Source organism: Ornithorhynchus anatinus, chromosome 4 (assembly GCF_004115215.2).
Source record: "Ornithorhynchus anatinus isolate Pmale09 chromosome 4, mOrnAna1.pri.v4, whole genome shotgun sequence".
In the NCBI taxonomy this organism is placed as follows: Eukaryota; Metazoa; Chordata; class Mammalia; order Monotremata; family Ornithorhynchidae; genus Ornithorhynchus; species Ornithorhynchus anatinus.
The window spans coordinates 59969030-59993447 of record NC_041731.1 but is presented as its reverse complement, the minus strand read 5'-3'; the positions used below and the strand labels follow the sequence as shown (position 1 = coordinate 59993447).

Below are 24418 nucleotides of genomic sequence, written 5' to 3'. Positions count from 1 at the left end.
GGTTCGAATCCCGGCTCGGCCACTTGTCAGCTGTGTGACTTTGGGCAAGTGGCTTAACTTCTCGGTGCCTCAGTTACCTCATCTGTAAAATGGGGATTAAAAGTGTGAGCCCCACCTGGGACAACCTGACTCCCCCGTGTCTACCCCAGCGCTTAGAACAGTGCTCGGCACGTAGTAAGCGCTTAACAAATATCAACATTATTAACAAAGATCCTTAGAAAAATGACAAGCGACAGCACAACAAAAACTCAGTACGGCCGATTTATTTACCGTTCCTTTTCATATCGGAGTTTATTGTTTAGGTTTATAAGCTCATTGCTGACTATGCCACAATATGGCAGCTATATCAAATATTGATCATAAAAGAAAGAAAAAAATCGTTCTTGCTACCATAGGACAGAATTCAAAAAGAACTGAGAAAGAAGTTTCAACGAGTAGAAATAATACTGGGAGAAACGGCAGGTACTTTGAAGTCGAGGATCAGAAACACATCCCAACTTCTTGGGTGAAGGCAGACCCTGGCTAGGGTTCGAACTCACAGCTTGCTCTAGCGGGACGCCTTCATTCCCACTTCTTTATTACCTCGGCAACATTTCATCCATGTCAGCAACCACATACGATACAACAGACCAAACGGCAGCACAGAGATTCATCTGAATTGGATCCTGAGCTGTCATGGTGTCTCCGTAGGAGTGATGAAATGAGAAGTATTTCTTTAAGTCGTCCAGTAGGCTGGCACCTAAGGAGAACAAGAAAAAGTCGGAGTGTGTGTGTGTGTGTGTGGCTTGAAAGAGTGACTAGGAATCCATAGCTTCAAAAATCTCCATGAATCTAGTTTCATTAGCCTGCCTTTGATTTTTGTTTCGGGTTTGTTTGAGCTCAGTTACGATGTCAAACGTAATATAAATCATAGAGGAAAAGGAAAAGCATAACATATTACTCAACCATAAAGCGCACCATCTAACTGTTCACCACCGAGACGAGCCATCAAACTTTCATAAGCATTTATGATTCCTGCTCTTTGCATTTTATTTACTTCTTTATCAGCTGCCAGGAAAGAAGAGAGATAATCCTTGGCCCGGAATGAGCAGCAGCACACCTTAGGGGAAAGACCACAGGACTGAAAGGCAGAAGCCCTGAGTTCTAATCCCAGCTCCACCAGTTGCCTCCTGTGTGACTTGAGGAAGTCACCTGACTTCTCTCTCCCTCAGTTTCCTCATCTGTAAAATGGGGGTTAAATATTTTTTCTCCCTCTCCCTTAGACCGTTAGCTCCATGTGGGACGTGGACTTTGTCTGACCAGATGGTCTTGTAGTGCTTAATAAATATTACGATTATTATCATTATTATTAAAACAAAAATGTCAATGGCAGCCACAGCTCCCAGAATTTTAAAGGCTTAGGAAACCTACTCCCAAATGCCAAAAAAATTCATTAGCTGGAAGCTCCCAGCCGGATGGATTATGTTGTGTGAATATGTGTCACCTGAGACAACACCCAGCTCCTCTGTCCCCTGACTAGGCTTGAGAACAGATTATAGGCATTACAGGACAAAGTTGATTTGATGGAGATGAAGCTGGATCGATAATCTGAGTCCCTGATTATACAATTGGGCCGGATGTCTGAGGTAGGAAAAAACGTATGATTGCCTTAGTTGACATCAGATGACTTTCAAAACGTTCTTTGAAATTCTGATGTAAAATAATTACGTAGCCTTCCCTTAAAAAGCTGAAAGTCTATTATGGAATAACTCACCTGCACAATATTCAAAAGAACTTAACTCTCCTGAAATAGGATACCAGAATGAAGGTGATACCGCAAAAGCCCATGGTTCTGGAGACCCCAGTTGTCTCCCACAAATCATTTTTTCTTAGCCAGCACCATTTTTCCAAATTATTTTTATACCCACCACCAAGTTTAGGCACACGAAACCCCACTGAAATGATCAGGAAGAGCAAGGATTCATATTTCTAAAATCCTCCTGTTCCTCGCCCCATGAAACTTTCTCATATGGGCAGAGGAAAATTTGAAATTTGCCTTCTAACAATGATAATAATAGTGATAATGATAGTAATAATAATAGTATTTGTTAAGGGCTTATTATGTTCCAAGTACCGTGCTAAGTGCGGGGGTAGATACAAGGCAATCAGATCTCACCTAGGGCTCACAGTCTAAGTAGGAGGGAGAACAGATATTGAATCCACATTTTGCAGATAAGGGAACTAAAGCACAGAGAAGTTAAGCAACCCGCCCAAGCTCCCACAGCAGACAATTGGCAATGCCAGAATTAGAACTCAGGTCCTCTGCACCTCCCACTAAACCTTGCTTTTCACATCCTGCAGAATCCTCTACTGAGAGGCCACTTGCTATTCTGTGGACTCAGGGAGAAAATTTCCAATGACAAGTGTTAGCAATCAAAACCTGGTATAAATGAGAAAAGGGGGAACAGGTTTCATATTGGCAACAAATAACAAGGAAAAGATAATGTAAATTTAAAAAGGCTTGGCACCGTAGGGTGTAAAATGAGCACACTGTAGTATACCTGTACACGTGCTCAAATATTGTTTCTGGCCTCCCAGAAAAAGGGAATGTGTCTCTTTATTGGTGTATTACACTCTCCCCAGTGCTTAGTACAATGCTCTGCACACAATAAGCACTCAATAAATACAATTCACTGACTAATATCAGTTCTGAACTCTCCCAAGCAGATAAGCTGCAGGCACCCCTTGCCCTTATTTCCAGTTCCTGCTGCAAGAAGTCTATTACACCAGCAATAATAATAACAATTATGGCATTTGTTAAGCGCTTACTATGTGCCAAGCACCGTTCTAAGCGCCGGGGTAGATACAAGTTTATCACGTTGTCCATGGCTCACGGTCTTAATCCCAATTTTAGGGATGAGGTAACTGAGGGCACAGAGAAGTGGTGACTTGCCCAAAATCACACAGCTGACAAGTGGTGGAGCCAGGATTAGAACCCATGACCTCTGACTCCCAAGCCCATGCTCTTTCCACTAAGCCACGCAGTAGAGGGAATGAGCAGATGTGGACTGTGTGTTTTTTAAAAAAATGATCCGGGCAACAGAGTGAAGTATGGAGTGAGGAGATACTGGAGGCAGGGACGTCAGCGAAGAGATATAAGTGATCGGATCAGCATAGTAGCAGTTGGGATGTGCTGGGGTAGAAACAAGTTGATAGGTTAGGACACAGTCCCTGTCCCACCTGGGGCTCACATTCTAAGATCGAAGGAGCGCAGATATTGACTCTCCATTTTACAGATGAGGAAACTGAGGCAGAGCGAGGTAAAGTGACTTGCCTAAGGTCACACAGCAGGCAAATTGGCAGAGCTGGATTAGAATCCAGGTCTTCTGACTCCTGGACCTATGTTCCTCAGTGCTACACTCCAAGAATTCTTTGGAGGTAGACCCTTCTTACTTCCTGCAGCTTCCTCTGCAGCAAAGAGAACTGCACAGTTCGACACCTCACCTGCTCCGAAAAGCCACACCTCGCTGCAGCCTCAGGCTACTGAAATGAAGAGAAACATCATCATGGAGTAGATAGAACATGGACCTGGGAGTCAGAAGGTCACGGGTTCTGATCCCAGCTTCACCGCGTATCAACTGTGTGACCTTGGAGAAGTCACTTTTCATTCAGTCGTATTTATTGAGCACTTACTATGTGCAGAGCAGTCTACTAACCGCTTGGAAAGTACAATTTGGCAAGAGATAGAGACAAGTCTTACCCAACAACGGGCTCACAGTCTAGAAGGGGGAGACAGACAACAAAACAAAAGAAGTAGATCGGCATCGGTAGCATCAAAATAAATAGAATTATAAAGATCTATTCAGTGACCTCATCTGTAAAATGGGGATTGAGACTGTGAGCGCCATGTGGGACAGGGATTGTGTCCTACCCGATTTGCTTGTATCCACCCCAGCGCTTAGTACAGTGCCTGGCACATAGTAAGCACCTAACAAATACCTCTATTACTATTATTACTGCCAGCACTTTAATCTGCTTTCCTCTTCCTTTCTCTCTTGAAGAGACAGTGGCTCTCTGCACAGACTTTACATTTAGATGAAGCCACTGAAGCAGAGAGGGGTTAAGCAATTAGCCAAAGTCCACACAATAGAAGTGGAAGGGCCTTTTCCTATTCCAGGGCTCCTTCCGCTCCGGTTCATTCAGCGATCAGCTGAACAACAAGTCTGGTTAGCCGATCTTTCATCTGAATGTTGAAAAGGGGGAGTCAAGACATTTTTCTTCAGGGACCTTGACTCAAATTCCAATTCTATTTCCATTTTTTTCCCCTTCTCATCTTTTCCTAAGTCTAATGGAACCTGACTCTGATCAGTTAGAATCCAGCTCCCTCCCCAGACTAAAACGGCTCTTCTTCTTCTTCAATCTGTGGGTCTGAAAGAGACATTTGCCTCAAAGGCCACTGACCTCGTGATCCACGTTTTATGGAACTAAAACAACAAAAGACAACTGAGTGCTGAGGCAAGCCAGAGCAGGGAATCAGCTGAGATCCGATAATTTTCTCCAACAACTGGGCCTGGGGAATTCCATGGAGGCCCTTCATCAGCAAAATTGACCGATTTCTAAAAGGAACAGGAGGCAAATTCTGCTCTTCAGTTTCTCAAAGCGCCTGAGCTTATGGAGCAAGGAGAGGAAGCGATGTTGAACATCACTAAACCTGTATACCGAATTATGAGCAAGCATTAAAGTCACATCTCCAAACCCTCTTGGAGATTAAGCCCCCTTCCCCGACTCCCTCTCCTCTCTGCGTCACCTACGCATTTGGCTCTGTATCCTCTGGGCACTTGCTATTCATCCCACCCTCAGCTCCAGAACACTCATGTACATATTCATAACTTATTTATTTAAATGAATGTCTGTCTCCCGTTCTAGACTGTAAGATCCCTGTGGGCAGGGAACGTGGCTACCAACTCGGCTGTACTGTATTCTCCCAAGCGCTTAGTACAGTGCTCTGCATACAGTAAGCACTCAATAAATACCATGGATTAACAGATAGGTGAACTCCAGGTGGTAAAACTTTTTTCAGAAATATAGATCTGGTAGGACTCAGTCTGATCTCAAGGGCTGTCTTGAGTTCGGGCCTGTTACCGTCAAAATTTTTTTTTCCAGGGTAGATTTAGATTTTTTTCATAGTAAGTTCTTGTGAGGTGGATTTTCTTTGGCTTGTGCAAAGTAAAGGGGTGGAGATCTGAGGTTTTTATGTTTGAGCCCGTGCTTACAAACAAGGAGGAGACTGGATCATAAATCTGTTGGCACTCCACAGTCTAAAATAGGAGAAGAGTTCCCAGTATGGCATCACACGCTGGTATAGCAACATCATCAAGATTTGTACATTCCAAGCGCTTAGTACAGTGCTCTGCACATAGTAAGCGCTCAATAAATACTATTGAATGAAGATTTATAGGTACCTGCTGTGTAAAGAGCAATGTGATCGGTGCTTGGGAACATATAGCAGATGACACAATCCCTGTCCTCAAAGAGCTTACTATCGACCCAAACAGATGGCAAACGTACAAGAGACAAGAATACAAGCATAGCCAACAAAGGGGAATGGTCCCATTAAATCAAATCTAAAGACTTTGGTCTTGATTCACTCATTCATTCAATCGTATTTATTGAGCGCTTATTGTGTGCAGAGCCCTGTACTAAGCACTTACATGGCTGGGAGCACCCTGTCATTGGCTTAAAGATTATTTTAGAAACGCAAATGCTCTCTCCCATCCACAGGATGTTTGCTACGTTTCCCCTCCTATTCTATGAAGTAAAAAACCGCATGCCAAATTCTACTCTCTGCAGATTCTGTCTCACCACAGTAAGCCCCTACCAGCAACTGATACTTGTGAAGGATTCCAGAATAACAGTCAACGCATACTAATGCCTTGAGAGAATAACGGATATGGCAGGATCCAAATATCTTAGAGCCGTACTTACACAGAACCAGTCTGTTTTGATGTAATCAGTTGATTTGACTGTAAATAAATCGAGGGTTCATTTTCTCGGTTTTTGAAAGTAGTTTTAAAGCTTTTGAAGTTCAAAATACCAACCTGTAATTTTGTAACGTATATCAGTTTCTAAAAAGACTGCGTTAAAGATGCACCTCCAGTCAATCAGCTGGGTAAAATACATTCCTTTTTTATAAACAGATCTTCATCAGTCCAGAGTCCCGATTTAATTACATGGAACGTAGAACAAGCATTCCTCTAATCATAAAAATTACGGGCTTAGAGAACAACGTTACATTATCTGAGACGGGATTAGGAAGAACCCTTTACATATACAATAGTTAAAAATACTAAATACGTTAAAACTCAGTGAAAATGGAATTTTTCTTTCTGTACCTTTATCAAGGGATGATAAGAACAATAATGATAATAGCAGCAACATTTGAATTTGTACGACTCTTCACTTTTCTGAGGCATGTTAATACCGATGATTTTATGTTGCCTTCATAACATCTCTGTGAGATAGGGAGGAATGAGGATTATTATTATTACTATAATAATAATAATATTGGTATTTGTTAAGCGCTTACTAGGTGCAGAGCACTGTTCTAAGCGCTGGGGTAGATACAGGGTAATCAGGTTGTCCCTCGTGAGGCTCACAGTCTTCATCCCCATTTCACAGATGAGGTCACTGACGCACTAAGAAGTTATGCGACTTGCCCACAGACAACCAGCCGACAAGTGGCAGAGTCGGCATTCGAACCCATGACCTCTGACTCCCAAGCCCGGGCTCTTTCCACTGAGCCACTTGCACTATTCTAAGTGCTGGTGTGGATACAAGTTAATCAGACCAGACAGTCCCCATCCCACATGCGGCTCAAAAATCTAAAGATTAGTTTTTCCATTGTATAGTTCAGAAAAATGAGATTCAAAGAAGTTGTGTCATGCCTACAGTTATCCAGTGGGCCAGCGACGGAGCAGGGGCTGGAATCAATCAATCATACTTATTGAGTGCCTATTTTTTAAGTGCTTTTTTATTTTATATTTTATTTCATTTTATATATTATATTTTATCGAGTGCTTCCTACGTGCCAGTCACCTTTCTAAAACCTGGTGTAGATTCAAGATAATGAGGCTGCACACGGTCTGTGTCCCACACGAGGCTAACAGTCTTAATCTTCATTTTACAGGTGGGCAGAGCGCTGTACTGAGTGCTTCATTAGAACTAGAACTCAAGTCTCCCGATATCCCACTGTGGATAGGGAATGTGTCTGTTTACTGTGGTATTGTACTCTCCAAGTGCTTAGTACAGTGGTTTGCACAGAGTAAGCGCTCAATAAATACAACTGAATGAATACCCAGGCCCATGTTCTTGACGATGATGATGGTGGTATTTGTTAAGCGCTTACTATGTGCCAAGCACTGTTCTAGGCTCTGGGATAGAAACAAGGTAATCAGGTTGTCCCACGTGGGACTCAATGTTAATCCCCATTTTGCAGATGAGAAGCACAGAGAAGTGAAGTGACTTGCCCAAAGTCACACAGCTGATAAGTGGCGGAGTCGGAATTAGAACTCACGACCTCTGACTCCAAAGCCCGGGCTCTTTCCACTGAACCGCGCTGCTTCTCCCGTGACTCATACCCTTATCCCCACTTTACAGGTGAGGTAACTGAGGCTCGGAGAAGTTAAGTGACTTGCCCAACGTCTAACATGTGGCGGAGCGGCATTAAAACCCGGGTCCTTCTGATTCCCAGGCTCGTGTACTAAGCCACACTACTTCTCTACCATCTGGGGCCTTTCTCACCCTGATGGGAAACCCTCAGGTCTTGAGGTGAGCCATCTTGGGAGTCCAAGTCAGTGCGTGGGGAGGGAGATGGCCCCGTTATCCTCGGGGGCGGATGGGCCTCTGTGGGCTTGAGCCGGCTGGACTCCACTTGTCTAGTCTTGCCCCGCCCATTCGCTGAGGAATTTTACTCCTCCAGGACACTTGGTTGAGCCTCATATTAGGGTTAGTGTCTGTGGGATATATGGACTGAGATCGTTGGCTGATTCTCAACCAAGAATCAGTGTAGCCCAGTTTAAGAAAATGGCCACTGGCAGAGCCAATTTCCCCCATTAAATTCTCCTTGGAGCACGGGCCTGGAAGTCAGAAGGAGCTGGGTTCTAATCCTAGTTCCGCCACTTGCCTTCCGTGGGATGCCGGGCAACTCACTTCACGTCTCTGAACCTCAGTTAGGTGAAATAGGGATTAAGACTGTGAGCCCCGTGTTGAACGGGAACTGTGTCCAACTCCATTTGCTCCTATCCACCCAACACTTAGTACAGTGCCTGGCACAGAGTAAGCGCTTCAATACCGTTGTCGTTATTATTATCGTTATTGTTATTATTATCCTCACACTGCAGTTTGCGCCTGAGGGACATAAGGATCAGGAATGATTGGTTAGATTTTATTGAATTTATAGCTGAGCTCAGGCACGTTAAACCATTCTCAAATCATGGCATTTTATAATGTGGCTTTGCTAATTAATGGCCCATTTGAACAGATGCAAGTTTTCTCCAGCAGCGCTCAATCAAAGCAAGCCTTCCCAGACAGGATCTCAAATACTTTACTGAATCTGACGATGCTGACTTCTAAAACAGAGAAAGGTGCTTCTGGCCGCTGAGAACGTACCGTATCACCTCGCATAATTGTCTCCTCCACCTAATTTTCCACCCCAATTCTGAATTTTAAGGAAGAAATAAAAGATTATATTTGGAAGCAGAGAGAGGAGAGTATACTGGGGTAGGAATAGGAGCACGGCCAGGAGGGCATGAATAACGGTCGGTGGAGTCACGCGAACTCCAGCGTAGGAAGATAAGGATCGCCGCATGATAACGCTCCGGTACAGGCTTACAGCCCCTCACAGGGTCACACCTCGAGAGTTTCCAGTCCTCTACCGGTCTCAACTACGGGAAGGAGAGTCAAGCAGAGGCATATCCATTCCTAGCTTGGGCAGTGGCTAGTGAGAGGAAGGCGATCTGCTACAAGTCAAAACTCCCCTGTGCTGGGCAGCGGCGGCACGGGAGAGAGTCGAGAGTGGAGACCCAAGTTTACTGCACAGAGGGAGGCAATTGTAAACCAATTCCGGATTTTTACCAAGAAAACCCCATGGATATATTACCGGAATGATTGTAGATGGAGGTGGGGCTTTCTGGGACAGATGTGTCTACGGCGTCGCTAGGGGTTGGAGACGACTCGACGGCGAAAGTCAAGACAGGCTCACGGAGAAGAGCGAACTCCGGGTAGGGAGAGGAAAAGGCAAGTGCACTTGCTGTAATTCATTGAGCGCTTATGGTACGTAACTCTATGGAGAATGCAATAGAAGGAGGAGACCTTGTTTTAAGTTCCCTCTTACTTTCTCTTCCTTCTTCCCCACTTTCTTCCTCTGCTTTCCTCTATTTTCCTTACCCTATTTATTTTGTTAATGAAATGTACATCGCCTCGATTCTATTTAGTCGCCATCGGTTTTTACGAGACGTTCTTCCCCTCGACTCTATTCATCGCCATCGTTCTCGTCCGTCCGTCTCCCCCGATTAGACCGTGAGCCCGTCCAACGGCGGGGACCGTCTCTATCCGTTGCCGACTTGGTTCATTCCAAGCGCTTAGAACAGTGCTCTGCACATAGCAAGCGCTCAATGAATACTATTGAATGGAATGAGTGAATGTTTCTTCTTTTCTCCAGCTACCCACTGCTAGACTTTATGCCTCACATAAATAGCCCCTCCTCTGTTTTGGGGTTGCAAAACTTATCCAAAACCGTGGAGAGATTATGCTAGCAAACACGATACTAACTGCTCTTTTGACTCTACCTTTGTAGACCCTGTAGATTGTGAGTTTGTTGTGGGCAGCGAGCTTGTCTACCGACTGTTGTATTCTCTCAAATGCTTAGTACAGTGGTCTGCATACAGTAAGTGCTCAGTAAATTCTATTGATCCCTATCAAACGTTCATATTTTAGTGGCAAGCAGAGGTCAAAGGCAATTCCCAATACCAAGAAGCCAAGAAGCCAACGGGCAAAATCTATTTCCCCTGTTAAAGCTCTCCGTGCGTTCCCAGATTCTGTCGGAAGTTTGACTTGTCATTAGGTGTGATGTTCTTTTAGATGCTATTGCCTAAAAATTGAGGTTCTTCTATGGGTTTGAAGATGGAAGATATTGCCGCAATCCTCATTCGAAGATGACGCTATCAAAAGTGAGGCGCTAACCATCTAGGTGCGTGAATGTAGTTAAAATAAAAAAATTGATTCAGGTTTGACACATCTTTGACGTCAGCTGTTACCGCACCACAAAATGAAATTAACCAGGCATGGTCCTCTGGGGAGCCATTTTGGAGGTTGAAGTGTGGGCAACGTTTAGGACATCTTCTGTAGCCCCTCCCTCAACTGGGGTGAGAAGTGTGTCCCCAAATAAGGCCACTTAGACACTCGGAGTGTCACTGCCGTTGCCTCAGCGATCAAAGAGCTGATATAACAAGCCGTCTCTCGCTGGCGGCTTATGTATTGGTATCCCGCTGTCAATAGGGTATGCGCTGCTGCGTGGCTCAGGGGAAAGAGCCCGGGCTTGGGAGTCAGAGGTCATGGGTTCGAATCCCGGCTCTGCCACTTGTCAGCTGTGTGACTGTGGGCAAGACACTTCACTTCACTGTGCCTCAGCTACCTCATCTGTCAAAGGGGGATTAACTGTGAGCCTCACGTGGGACAACCCGATTACCCTGTATCTACCCCAGTGCTTAGAACAGTGCTCTGCACATAGTGAGCGCTTAACAAGTACCAACACTATTATTAGAGTTGCAGGATATGCGCTAGAGTTGCATTTCCAGTATCGGGGATGATTTACGGCGAATCATCCAGGGAACATGTCAACCAACTCTGTTAATCTGTATTCTCCCAAGCGCTTAGTACAATGCTCTGCACACAGTAAGTGCTCAATAAATATGACTGATGGATTGGTTGAACCATTCTCAATCTGTGACACGGTACCCCAGTGATCAGCAGCAGGCACTGTGAGATGGGTGACAGAGGTTAAGCAGCGTGGCTCAGTGGAAAGAGCACGGGCTTGGGAGTCAGAGGTCATGGGTTCGAATCCCGGCTCGGCCATTTGGCAGCTGTGTGACTGTGGGCAAGTCGCTTAACCTCTCTGTGCCTCAGTTACCTCATCTGTAAAATGGGGAATAAGACCGTGAGCCCCACGTGGGACAACCTGATTCCCCTGTGTCTACCCCAGCGCTTAGAACAGTGCTCTGCACATAGTAAGCGCTTAACAAATACCAACATTATAAACGTTATTATTAATCTCCATTTTATATATGAGGTAACTGAGGCACAGAGAAGTGAAGTGACTTGCTCAAGGTCACGCAGCAGACAAGTGAGAGAGCCAGGTTTAGAACCCAGGTCCTCCTGACTCCCAGGTCTGTGATCTTTCTATTAAGCTACAACGCTTCTTGGTACAACAGCATTCAAATGAGCAATTATTAACCTACTATTATATGGTAACTTCTCACTCTCGGCTTCGAGGCTCTCCATCCCCTCGCCCCCTCCTACCCCTCCTCCCTTCTCTCTTTCCACCGCCCACCCCGCACGCTCCGCTCCTCCGCCGCCCGCCTCCTCGCCGTCCCCCCGTTCTCGCCTGTCCCGCCGTCGTCCTCTGGGCCACGTCCTCTCGCGGTCCCGGAACGCCCTCCCTCATCACCTCCGCCAAACTCACTCTCTTCCCCCTTCAAAACCCCACTTAGAGCTCACCTCCTCCAAGAGGCCTTCCCAGACTGAGCTCCCCTTCTCCCTCTACTCCCTCTCCCGCCCCCCCTTCACCTCTCCGCAGCTTAACCCTCTTTTCCCCCCATCTCCCTCTGCTCCTCCCCCTCTCCCTTCCCCTCCCCTCAGCACTGTACTCGTCCGCTCAACTGTATACATTTTCATTACCCTATTTATCTCGTTAATGAGATGTACATCGCCTTGATTCTATTTCCTGCTATTGTTTTAATGAGATGTTCATCGCCTCGATTCTATTTATTGCTATTGTTTTTGTGTCTGTCCGTCTCCCCCGATTAGACTGTAAGCCCGTCAGTGGGCATGGACTGTCTCTATCTGTTACCGATTTGTACATTCCAAGCGCTTAGTACAGTGCTCTGCACATAGTAAACGCTCAATAAATACTATTGAATGAATGAATGAATGGTAACGCATAGACAGGGCTTTCCGACAAAGTTCAGGTCAACTGAACTAGTCTCTCTAAAAGAAGTCCCTTTAAAAATACTTGTAGTGTTAAGAAATGGGAAGCAACACACAAGCTGCAGCATCATCTCAAAGCCACAAAAATCATTTACCATTAGAATATATGTTTGACTTTCTTCCTTTCCCTCAGAGAGCAAGACCATAAACTCTTCCTCTAGTCCGTAAGCTCACTGTGGACGGGGAATGTGTCTGTTTATGAATGTGTCTGTTTATTGTTGTGTTGTACTCTCCCAAGGGCTCGGTACAATGCTCTGCACAAAGTAAGCACTCAATAGATACAGCTGAATGAATGAATTCATTAGGAATAAGTGGAGACCTGCTTTTAGTGGTTCATTTCCACTAGAATTGACTCAACAGTCAATTCCACTTCCTAGAGAAGCAGCGTGGCTCAGTGGAAAGAGGCCGGGCTTGGGAGTCGGAGATCATGGGTTCAAATCCCGGCTCCGCCACTTGGCAGCTGTGTGACTGTGGGCAAGTCACTTCACTTCTCTGGGCCTCAGGTCCCTCATCTGTAAAATGGGGATGAAGACTGTGAGCCCCATGTGGGACAACCTGATTACCCTGTATCTCCCCCACCGCTTAGAACAGTGCTCTGCACACAGTAAGCGCTTGACAAATACCAACATTATTAGCATTATTATTATTATTTGGTCATTACTAGAAATCACTTGACTCCCTATTGCGTTTTTCTCCCGAATCAGCGACCAAAGAACAATCTATAAAAAGGAGACAAAACTGATGGTACTTGTGACTGGAGACCACGCAAGGGTGGAAGATGGCCAAAAAGCCAGTGAATTTTGACATCATTACCATTCACTTCAATTTTATTTATAAAATAGATTTTCCTTTTTCTTAGATACCAGCACCCTGCTCTCCTGTAAGCAGACTACAAAAGGGCAAAAGCAGTCCAGTCTGGAGAAATGGAGTTTTCAGGCCAACACCAAAACACATACAGAGAACTATTAAACCCAATATCTAGCAAGGGAATCACACTTGTGTTCAAACACTATACTTGAAAACCTCCAAAGCTGAACAAGCAAATCTACACACAGTAAGTGCTCAAATGAATACCACTGTTGGATTGATCTGCTGAATTATTCTTTTCAATGCTTCAGACGCATTTCGCAAAAAGCACGGGTCACTTCCAGGAATATCCATTAGAAACTTAGATCCATTAGAAGATTCTAGCATGAACCAGTCTATTTGAACTATGTCTACTATACTGGAAACATGTTTAGCATTTAGATATAGAAGAAGCAGCGTGGCTCAGTGGAAAGAGCATGGGTTTGGGAGTCGGGGTCATGGGTTCGACTCCCAGCTCTGCCACTTGTCAGCTGTGTGACTGTGGGCAAGTCACTTCACTTCTCTGTGCCTCAGTTCCCTCATCTGTAAAATGGGGATCAAGACTGTGAGCCCCACGTGGGGCAACCTGATTACCCTGTATCTACCCCAGTGCTTAGAACAGTGCTCTGCACATAGTAAGCGCTTAACAAATACCATAATTATTATTATATAGCTGTCCTACCTGTGTTCTATCAGACATATAGCCGATCTTGTTGACTCAATCATCAGGACAATCACTTCAGTGAAGAAACAATTCCCCTTTCCAGTGGCCACCCAAAATAGGATTACATTGCATTTGAGTAAATGTTTCTGCGGTGAGGTAAACTACAATGGGGAACAGTTATTTTTTATAAGATAAATCTAATGATACCAAAGGAAGCTAATGTGACTCTGTAGATTAAAACTGCCATTAATTCTTCTATCATGCATGCTCAAAAAGTTGAAATTACAGGGTAAGGTAAATGGTGCTTGAGATACACTGCTACAGAAATTGTTTCCAGCACGGAGTTTATAAATAACAACGGAAGTCCTGCTGGGTTACCTCCCGAGTCATTTTTCTCTAACAGCTTTAGACTTCGTGACAAAAGGTAAAAGGAAAGTGGCCCTTCCCTAGCTAATTAAGCCAGAAGAGCACCTCATTATCAAGGATATGGAATCTGAAGTTTGAACGATCTCTCGTTCAAAACATTCGGGGATAATAATCTCACGGCTGCTGCAAATCGCTTCAACGACTGCTCAGAATTCTCCGATACTGTTACGATTTGTTCATCTTTCACTCAGCGAGCACGGCAGAGCTGTTGGAGCAGCTGGGATTCGTTCCAACTAGACTTGCATAAAACTGAATCAGGTCTTGGAGAAAAGAGGAGTTCCACTCGCTAGAACAAAGGTTGACTGGAATCTAAAATAACGTATCCCAAACTGTTCCCTACTTAACAAAAACAGCTGAAGCTTAAGCATTAAAAAGCCTCAGGAGGCCCTTATTCCACCCACCCACCCTCTGGTTTTAAATCTGCACGGCTCTTTTTTTTTTTCCTTTAAAGCAAGTGCATTATACATCACTGACTCACCAGGAACAATAATACAGACCGGGACAGAATTCAATCTTCCTCTGATCCTACAGACTTCGGAAATTGGATGAGACAGGCGTAGGGCAGAGAAAAGTCGCAGAAGAGGGAACAGGCGGAGCTGTTGGGTAAGTGTGAGCTCCTTAAAGCAGGGAATGGGTGGGAGGGGTCCGTATCTACTCCCTGTATCGAAGGTTAACCATCAGTCAGGCAATCAAAATATGACAATATTGAGCACTTACTATGTGTAGAGCACTGTACTAAGTACTTGAACCTCAACTCCTGAAACGTTGTCATAGCACAAGTATTAGTATTCGCTCAGTGTCTATATGGTGCGATGCACTGTATTAAGCACTTAGGAGAGGAGCACTGAGGCTTAGGGACGAGCAGCGTGGCCTGGTGGAGAGTCTGGACCTGGAATCAGAGGATCTGGCTTCTAATCCTGGTTCTGCCAGTTGCCTGCCTTGTGGCCGTGGGCAAGACACTTCACTTGTCTGTGTCTCAGTTTCCTCATCGGTAAAATGGGGATTCAATACCTGTTCTCCCTTCCTACTTAGACTGTGAGCCCCACGAGGAATGGGGATTGTGTCGGATCTGATTAACTCGTACCCCAGCACTTAGAAAAGTGCTTGACACTAAGTGCGTAACAAATACTATCATCCTAATAATACACAAACGTGTCACATTCCCTCCCTACAAGGTGTTTGCACTCTAATGGAAAAGAGAGAGATGAAAAGATTCACAAGTTGAAAAGTCAGCATGAATTACATGCGAAGTTGAATATATGAATACATCAAACTGCTGAATATGGCTGCAACTATCTTCATAAATGCTGGAGATGGCAGATGAGATTATATGACACGGAGCTGGGAATTCACTGGGGAAATTGGCTGGAGGATGTGGAATTTTAGGAATGTGGGAGAGCTGTGGTCTGTTGGGTTTAGGAGGGGCTTCCAAGCCGGGGGGACAGTGTGAGTGAGGGGCTGGAGGCGGGAGATTCGACAGTGAGGTAGAGCTAGAAGTTTGGCGGGCTTGTGGGGAATAAAAGAAAAATAAATGTTGGTATTTGTCAAGCGCTTACTACGTGCAGAGCACTGTTCTAAGCGCTGGGGTAGATACAGGGGAATGAGGTCGTCCCACGTGAGCCTCACAGTATTCATCCCCATTTTATAGATGAGGGAACTGAGGCACAGAGAAGTGAAGTGACTTGCCCACCGTCACACAGCTGACAAGGGGCAGAGTCGGGATTCGACAGACTGCTGGGGAATAGTGGTTGAAGGGAGCAGATGGGTAGGATCGAACAAGTTGGTGGAAATCCCTGAAAATGATTGTGAAGAATCTGTGTTTGATGAGGAAGGACACAGAAAGCCAGTGGAAGGTTTTTAGAAGAGGAGCAATTTCTATCGCCAGTGCCAGCTGCTTCAAAATTTTAACTGCCCCCTCAAACCCGTTTTTCCCCTTCCTCTATCATGAGGAGTTCTGTTTTGGACATAACGAGTTTGAAATGCTGATGGGACATCCATGTAGAGATATCCTGGAGGCAAAAGGAGGTATGTGGGATTAGAGGTCAGATGAAAGGTAAAGGTTAGAGAAGCGGTGTGGCCTTGTGGAACAAACACAGGCCTGGGACTCGGAAGATCTGGGTTCTAATCTCAGCTAGGCCGATTACCTGCTGGGTGATTTGGGGCAGGTTACTTAACGTCTCTGTGCCTCAGTTTTCTCAGCTGTAAATGGAGATTAAATACCGGTTTCTCCCCCCCACCCCATTTAGACTGTGAGCCTCATGGGGGGCAGGGACTTTGTCCAGCCTGATTAAGTTGTTTCTACCCCAGAGCTTAGAAAAGTGATCGACACAAATACCATAATAATAAAAAAAAATGATAAAAAAATTAGAGACAGTAGCTGAAGTCATGTGAGGGGGGGAGCTCCCCAACAGCGAGGGTAGAGCAGAAAGAGTAGGGGACCCAGAACAGAGCGTTGAGGATCACCCCCATTAAGAGCATGAGACAGGAAGAGGAGAGAGCAGCACTTGAACTCAAGTGCCATCAGAGGTAAAAGGAGAACATATTAGCTCCACGGCCCAGAGCACAGGCCTGGAAGTCATAAGGATCTGGGTCCTAATCCCGGCTCTGCCACTTGTCTGCTGCGTGTGATCTTGGCCAAGTCACTCACGTCTCCGTGCCTCAGTTCCCTCTGCTGGAAAATGGGGATTAAGACAGTGAGCCCCATGGGGAACAGGGAGTGTGTCCAACCAGATTAACTTGCATCCACCCCAGAGCTTATACTGTGCCTGGCACATAGTAAGTGTTTAACAAATACCATAAAAAAAGGTGTAACCGAAGCCAGATAGTAATCCCAGGAGGGGAATGGACCACAGGGTCAAAAGTAGCAGAGAGGTCTGGGAGAGTCAAGATGGAGAATAGCTCTTTTAACTTAGCTACAAGGTCATTACCCCTGTTAGGGTCGCCCCTGGAGAGTTTACAGTAGTCCACCGGTCTGGACTATGGGAAGGAGAGTCAAGCAGAGGCCTGTCCATTCCATTCCTAACTGGGGCAGTGGCTAGCGAGTGGAGGGCCATCTGCTACAAGGCAAAACTCGCCTGTGCTGGGCAGCAATGGCACGGGAGAGAGCCGAGGGCACGGAAGGAGGCAGTGGTAAACCATTTCCGCAGTTTTACCAAGAAAACTCTAGGGACACACTATCGGAACGATTGCAGATGGAGGCGGGGCGTTCTGGTGTCGCTGTGAGTCGAAGGCGACCCGAAGGCATAAGACGAGATGAGACAAGGTCATTTGTGACTTTAGAGAACACAGATTCGGGGCGGGGGGCGGGGAGAAAAGCTAGCTGAGGTGATCGTTACGTGGAAGATTCCCCCAGCGTGTTCGATCCCTTTGTGCCCGGGTCAGGGTGCAATTGAATGGGGGTTTCGGACACCCCTTCCATACCTGTCTATGCATACCTTGAGAAGCAGCGTGGCTCAGTGGAAAGAGCCTGGGCTTGGCAGTCAGAGGTCATGGGTTCGACTTCCGGCTCTGCCCCTTGTCAGCTGTGTGACTGGGGGCAAGTCAGTTTACTTCTCTGTGCCTCAGTTACCTCATCTGTAAAATGGGAATTAACTGTGAGCCTCATGTGGGGACGACCTGATTACCCTGTATCTCCCCCAGCACTTAGAACAGTGCTCTGCGCATAGTAAGCGCTTAACAAATACCAACATTATTATTATTATACCTTCCATAGATCTCTATCTTCCTTCAAAGAGCCCAGACTCTTTCAATGCAAAAAAGAGAAGCAGAGTGGCCTGGTGGATAGAACATGAGCCCGGGAGTCAGAAGGTCTTGGGTTCTAATCTTGGCTCCGCCACTTAATCTGCTGTGTCACCTTGGCAAGTCACTTCACTTCTCTATACCTCACTCTCCTCATCTGTAAAATGGGGCTTAAGACTGGGAGCCCCAAGAGGGACACAGACTATGTCCACCATGATTAGCCTGTTTCTACCCCAGCACTTAATACAGTGTCTGGAACACAATAAGCACTTAATAAATACAATTTTTAAAAAATGCCAACATTGGACCACTGCCTGAACCATCCAACCGTTTGTGTGGAGGAAAGGTTCAGGATTCCAATCTACTTCCAAGATTAACAACTAGTTTAAAGGATTCCAGTAGTAGTGAGGCCCAAGTCCCCTTTTAAAACCTATAGTTTTTATAGTTCCCACAAAAGACTGTTCAAGTGCTCCTCTAAAAGTGTTCCTCTAAACTGAATGATCTATGCCACCACTTGTTTGCTTGGGCAAGTCACTTCACTTCTCTGTGCCTCAGTTACCTCATCTGTAAAATGGGGATTAACTGTGAGCCTCCCGTGGGACAACCTGATTACCCTGTTCTTGATTCTATTTAGTTGCCATCGGTTTTTACGAGACGTTCTTCCCCTCGACTCTATTTATCGCCATCGTTCTCGTCCGTCCGTCTCCCCCGATTAGACCGTGAGCCCGTCAAACGGCGGGGACCGTCTCTATCTGTTGCCGACTTGTTCGTCCCAAGCGCTTAGTACAGTGCTCTGCACATAGTAAGCGCTCAATAAGTACTATTGAATGAATGAATGAACCCCAGCGCTTAGAACAGTGCTCAGCACATAGTAGGCGCTTTACAAATACCAACATTATTATTATTCTTAATAAATACTATAAGAATAAATGAATAAAGAGTTGTAATGGCTAAGCAGAGTGGCTCTCCTTCAGGGAATATGTCCGTTTATTGCCGTATTGTACAATCCCAAGCGCTTAGTACAGTGCTCTACACACAGTCAGCGCTCAATAAATACGATTGAATATACTTCTCATGAGAGATAGTGTCCAATAGTCAGAATGCTTGCTTTTCTAGTTTGCAGTCTACTGAACTTCCTTTCGGTCCCTTCCTTTCAGTCCCTTCTGTTATCTTCCCCCACGTCTGTCTCATTCCGCCCCACCGCCTGGATCTGAGGTAGCTTCCCACTTCAAGCAACACATCCGTCCCTTGTAACCCACTGAACTCTCCAATCTAATCTCTACTGGCAGGAAACTGGTTGGAGTGTGAATTCCTTCTTCTCTTCAGGATTAAACTTTCAGCAAAAACAAGTACAGTGGGGCTGGGGCTGAGGAAAGCTGAGACTTCCTTCCCCTGGGAGCAGATCTGCATTCATTCCTTCAGTTGTATTTATTAAGCGCTTACTGTGTGCAGAGCACTGTCCTAAGCCCTCGGGAGAGGACAGCGCAGCACTGAACACACACATTCCCCGCTCAATTTGCCATTCCACTGCCTGCCTGTACTTTATCATGCCATGTGGCAGATTTGAGACCGGGAAAAAACACAGTAAATATCAACGGTCATTACCAACCTAGCTTTTTTCCCAACACAGCTCTGTGTCGAGGAGAGAAAAGCAACTTTAAATTCCCTGGGGTTTGCACCAGCACTCCATCCTGAGAAGGAAGGAAATTACTGTTATTGTCAAGAGATCTAAGCTCTCGTTGCCCTGTAGGTTAGCTCTCCCCTTCGCTCCCTCAGGTCCATTAAGATTTGTTAAGCTACTCTGGCTGTGAACTCTGGGGAAAGAATCCATAACCGCCCCTGGCCTTCAGAATTCTTTTCTCCTCGAGTCCTGGAAGAGCTGGAAGGTATAAATGCTAGAGAAAGTATCTTTTGATGGTATTTGTTAGGCACTTACTATGTGCCTGGCACTGTACTAAACTCTGGGGTAGACATAAGTTAATCGGGCCAGCGCACAGTCCCTGTCCCGCTTGGGACTCACAGGTCTTAATCCCCATTTTACAGATGAGGTAACTGAGGTACAGAGAAATGAAGTGACTAGCCCAGGAGGAGCAGCATGGCATAGTGGGTAGAGCATGGGCCTGGGAGTCAGAAGGTCATGGGTTCTAATCCCAGCTCCGCCACTTGTCTGCTGGGTGACCGTGGGTAAGTCACTTCACTTCTCTGTGCCTCAGTTCCTGCATCTGTAAAATGGGGATTGAGACTGTGAGCCTCATGTAGGGCAGGGACTTTGCCCAACCCGATCTGCTTGTATCCACACCGGTGCTTAGTACGGTGCCCGGAACATAGTTAAGCGCTTAACAAATACCATTAAAAATAAAAAATGGCCTAATGACAGAGAAGTGGTGGAGCCGGGATTAGAACCCAGGTTCTTCTGATTCCCAGGCCCGTGCTCTATCCACTACGCCATGTTTCTTACTGTCATTAATGGCTCCCAAAGTTTATATATGTTAAGCAAATATTGTTTAGTCTATTTTACAAGTGGCCAAAAGCTTGAATATTGGGCATTCTTCCAAAGCTCAATATGAATTAAAAGTGCTTTGCATAAATCAATATAACAGCGACACACTTGTGGTGTTGGTTAAGCCCTTTGCCGACCTATCTGGTAATAGAGAAGCAGTATGGCCTGGTGGAAAGAGCATGGGCCTGGTAATCAGAAGACCTGGGTTCTAATTCCTGCTTTACCACGTGTCTGCCGTTTGACCCCGGACAAGTCGCTTAATTTCTCTGGGCCTCAGTAACCTCATCTGTGAAATGGGGATTACATCCTACTCCCTCCTACTGTGAGACTGATTAACTTGTATTGACCCCAGTACTTAGAACACTGCTTGGCAGATAGTAAGCACTCAGCAAGTACTACTATTATTATTATCATCACCATTATTAGCATTGCTATTATTACTACTTACCCAATGGAACTGTCCACTCCAAATGTAAGGTTATTTTCTTTAGCGGTATGTGTTAAGCGCTTACCATGTGCCAGCCGCTGTACTGAGCACTAGGGTAGATACAAGCTAATCAGGTTGGACATGGCCCATGTCCCATCTGGGGCTCACAGACTTAATCGCCATTTTGCAGATGAGGTGACTGAGGCACAGAGAAGTGAAGTGACTTGTCCAAAGTCACCCACTAGACAAGTGGAAGAGAGCCGGGATTAAAACCTAGGTCCTTCTGACTTCCAGGCCCGTGGTCTATCAAATAGGCTTGAAGAGCACAGAGTTGGGATGTGCACAAATGCACGTAGCCTGGCCTTCCCTACTGGGTGCCTTTCCTGGCCTACTCCGGATGCACAAACCCACTCTCTCCTGCCTTCCTTATTGTTACCGCTTCCTTCCCGTGTTAGATGAGAGATTCATTGTGCCGGGAACCTATGGTTCCTCCTATCCACTCCCTCCCTTCCTCTCCCCCATCTCTCGCTCTGTGCGTTCTCCCCCAGGGCAGAACCGAGGGCAGGCCACGGACCCGCACTCCCTTTGAAATTATGCCACGACAATCATAAAACCTGCTGCATCCTCATCAGTGGCCTCTGGGTACACATCCATTTTTTGATCACAAAAAATGTTTATATTATTGTCTAAAGAGCAGGGGCTTGGGAGTCAGAGGAGGTGGGTTTAATCCCAGCTCTGCCACTTGTCTGCTGTGTGACCTTGGGCAAGTTATTTAACTTCTCCGTGCCTCAGTTACCTCATCTGTAAAATGGGGATGAAGACTGTGAGCCCTACGTGGGACAACCTGATTACCTTGTATCTACCCCAGTGCTTAGAACAGTGCTTGGCACAATAATAATAATAATAATGATAACGATGTTGGTATTTGTTAAGTGCTTACTATGTGCAGAGCACTGTTCTAAGCGCTGGGGGGAGATACAGGGTAATCAGGTTGCCCCACGTTAGGCTCACAGTCTTCATCCCCATTTTATAGATGAGGTAACTGAGGCACAGAGAAGTTGAGTGACTTGCCCACAGTCACACAGCTGACAAGTGGCAGAGGCCACATTCGAACCCATGACCTCTGACTCATAGTAAGTGCTTAACAAAGACCATCATTATAATTATGGTGCTCTACACACAGTAAGTGCTCAATACATCCAATTGATGGATTGATCACAAAGATATGTCTTGTTATCAGGGTGGGGCATGAAATGACTTGCAGATAGGCTGTCCCCAATGCCGATGTGAGTCTGATACAATCATCTGGAATTGCAAATGCTTAATGAGCAGTAATAATGATTAAAACAATGATAAATAGTATTTGTTCAGTGCTTACTATGTGCCAGACACTGTAATAAATGCTGGGGTGGATTCAAGCAAATCAGTTGGACCCAGTAACTGAAGCACAGAGAAGTGAAGTGGCTTGCCCAGGTCACACAGCAGAAAAGTGACAGAGCCAGGATTAGAACCCAAGGCCCTCGGAAGCCGGGCCGCTTCGCAATGGTGAATGTCTGATAGCAGCTTTTAGAGATGAAAGAGATGGATCCATTATCAAAATGTAATCGCCTTGCTCCAGCCCAGAGAGCCTGGGGGCCAAAAAAACTATTTTAATGTGTCCCACTCTGAGGCTCCACCAAGTGTCAATCTTCTCACTCACCTCTCTGCCAAGCCATGTCCTTCCTCGCCTTTAATAATCTGCTCTGAGTTTACCTCTAACCTGAAGCCTTCCCATAACAACTCCATCTGGGTCCAATCATTCCAAGAGTAACAGCAAGAGGAGTGAGGAGGGAGGTAGCCAGGATTTGAGGTAACTTTCTGAGTCCCTGGATGGTGACAGGAGTTTAGATGGTGACATCCTGTAAACCCCATAAAAAAAAAAAGGCCCGGAATTTTCTGACTGGTCCTCTGAAATACCAAACCAGATGAAAGAGCGGACAGAATCAGGTAAATGCTTTCCTGTCCAGGTGACTACAAGTTGGTGGATCACGTTGAAGGCTCGCTCTCCAGACCGCGAGTGTACCGCAAAATTGAGAGCTCGGAAGACCGATGACTCTAAATCCAATCAAATCGCTCTAGTGATGATAAATCGGCAATGCCTCCTCTGTACTGTGAGCAGGTTCCAGAATTCGAACTCCTACTTTTTGGAAGTCCAAAAGCAGTAAGAGAGGTTCAGCAGAGGAGGGAACAAGAATGATCTCAGTAATTAGAATCTGTCACGCACTGTATATTCAGAGCCCTCAGCTTGTACGGCATTACAAGAGGCGCCCAGGGGGGTCTTTAGGGCACTCGGTCTTTTTTGGAGAGCATTGAGGCTAATGGGTTTTTTCTGAAGCGATAAAAGGGCATATTGGCATCTTATACCCCCTTTCTCTCCTTTCTGCTTGGTCAGATTTCAGTTGCACTGTAAACCCGAAGAGAGAAGAATGGAAAAGGAGAAAACCTTGGATGAAGAAAAATAACCCTGTCCAGGAAGAAATCCAATTAGTGAATGCTACCCCGTGTTTTTCAAAGTGGAAATGCTGCACTCATTAAACCTACCCATTAGGTAAACAGCACAGAAAAAAAAAAAAGATCCAGAGGAAAGGGAGTCGAGGGAGGAGATGAGAAAAGGAAACAATTAGGAAAAAAAAAATCTATACTGCAGAAGAAGAGTCAGGAGCTGAGAAAAGATAAACAGACAAGCTGAGTTGCTTCTTTATTCCAGCGGCGAATGGCGGAAAATGAAAGCAACACTGCAACTTCACTATGTCCCATAAGCGTTCGGAGACACTGGCAGGCTCAGGGAACTGGATAGCTCTCCTGCTAATTGATCAACCGGTCAATGTCACCCTTTATTTGCCACCTGTGAGCACTGCAAGGTACAAAGAAATTAGGCAAGTAGAAAAGAGAAGAGACGATACCTGTCTTCAAGGAGCTTACAGTCTAGTGGGAGATGTAGAGAGAGTATTCATTCATTCATTCATTCAATAGGATTTATCGAGCGCTTACTATGTGCAGAGCACTGTACTAAGCGCTTGGAATGGACAATCGGTAACTCTGTCGGGTTTACAGTCTAATGGGGGGGACAGACAAGAACACATTAATTTGCATAACTGCCCCACCCTTTGGGCATATATTTTGTAATTGTAAAACAAGGGTATGACTATTACACAGAAACTAAAGAATCAAGCCTAGTAATGAGGGGAGCAGAAGGAAAAAAAGAGAAATAAAGAGAGGTGGACGGAGGAGAGAAGGAAGCTCCCTAACATGCAGAGTGAGCCTGCGTGGTTGCATTCTTACCCTTTGTTCCTTCTCCTCTCCCGGTGCTTACAGTTTTGTGGTAAAAAGAATAAAATTTTATTTCCTCCTCAATAATTGGGTAGTACGATTATCCAAGTAAATGTGGTATGTACAGTCCTTTCTTAAGTGCCACATAGATTGGGGTAACAGGTGCTTAGGTGTCATGGACACCACTGGTCATGCCAGTGAAATAATAACAATAATAATGATAATGATGATGATAATAATGATAGTGATCATTGCGGTGTCTGTTAAG

At 45.5% G+C, this 24418-nt stretch overlaps 1 protein-coding gene and 1 long non-coding RNA gene across 4 annotated transcripts in view; one reads left to right on the top strand and one right to left on the bottom strand.

Annotated features, from left to right (window-relative positions):
• Nucleotides 1–247: 247 nt before the first annotated feature.
• Nucleotides 248–24418, bottom strand: part of CPQ (carboxypeptidase Q) — a 419427-nt gene continuing 395256 nt past the window's right edge. For all 3 annotated transcript variants that reach the window (XM_029063858.2, XM_029063857.2, XM_029063859.2), the window contains exon 8: nucleotides 248–739. In XM_029063858.2, coding sequence (XP_028919691.1) covers nucleotides 579–739 — 161 coding nt within the window. In that variant the 3' untranslated portion in view covers nucleotides 248–578. The remainder of the gene's footprint in view (nucleotides 740–24418) is intronic.
• On the top strand, nucleotides 14614–23559 carry LOC114811304. Its single transcript, XR_003758981.1, has 2 exons — nucleotides 14614–14779; nucleotides 23273–23559. It is a non-coding gene; the product is annotated as an uncharacterized LOC114811304 (long non-coding RNA).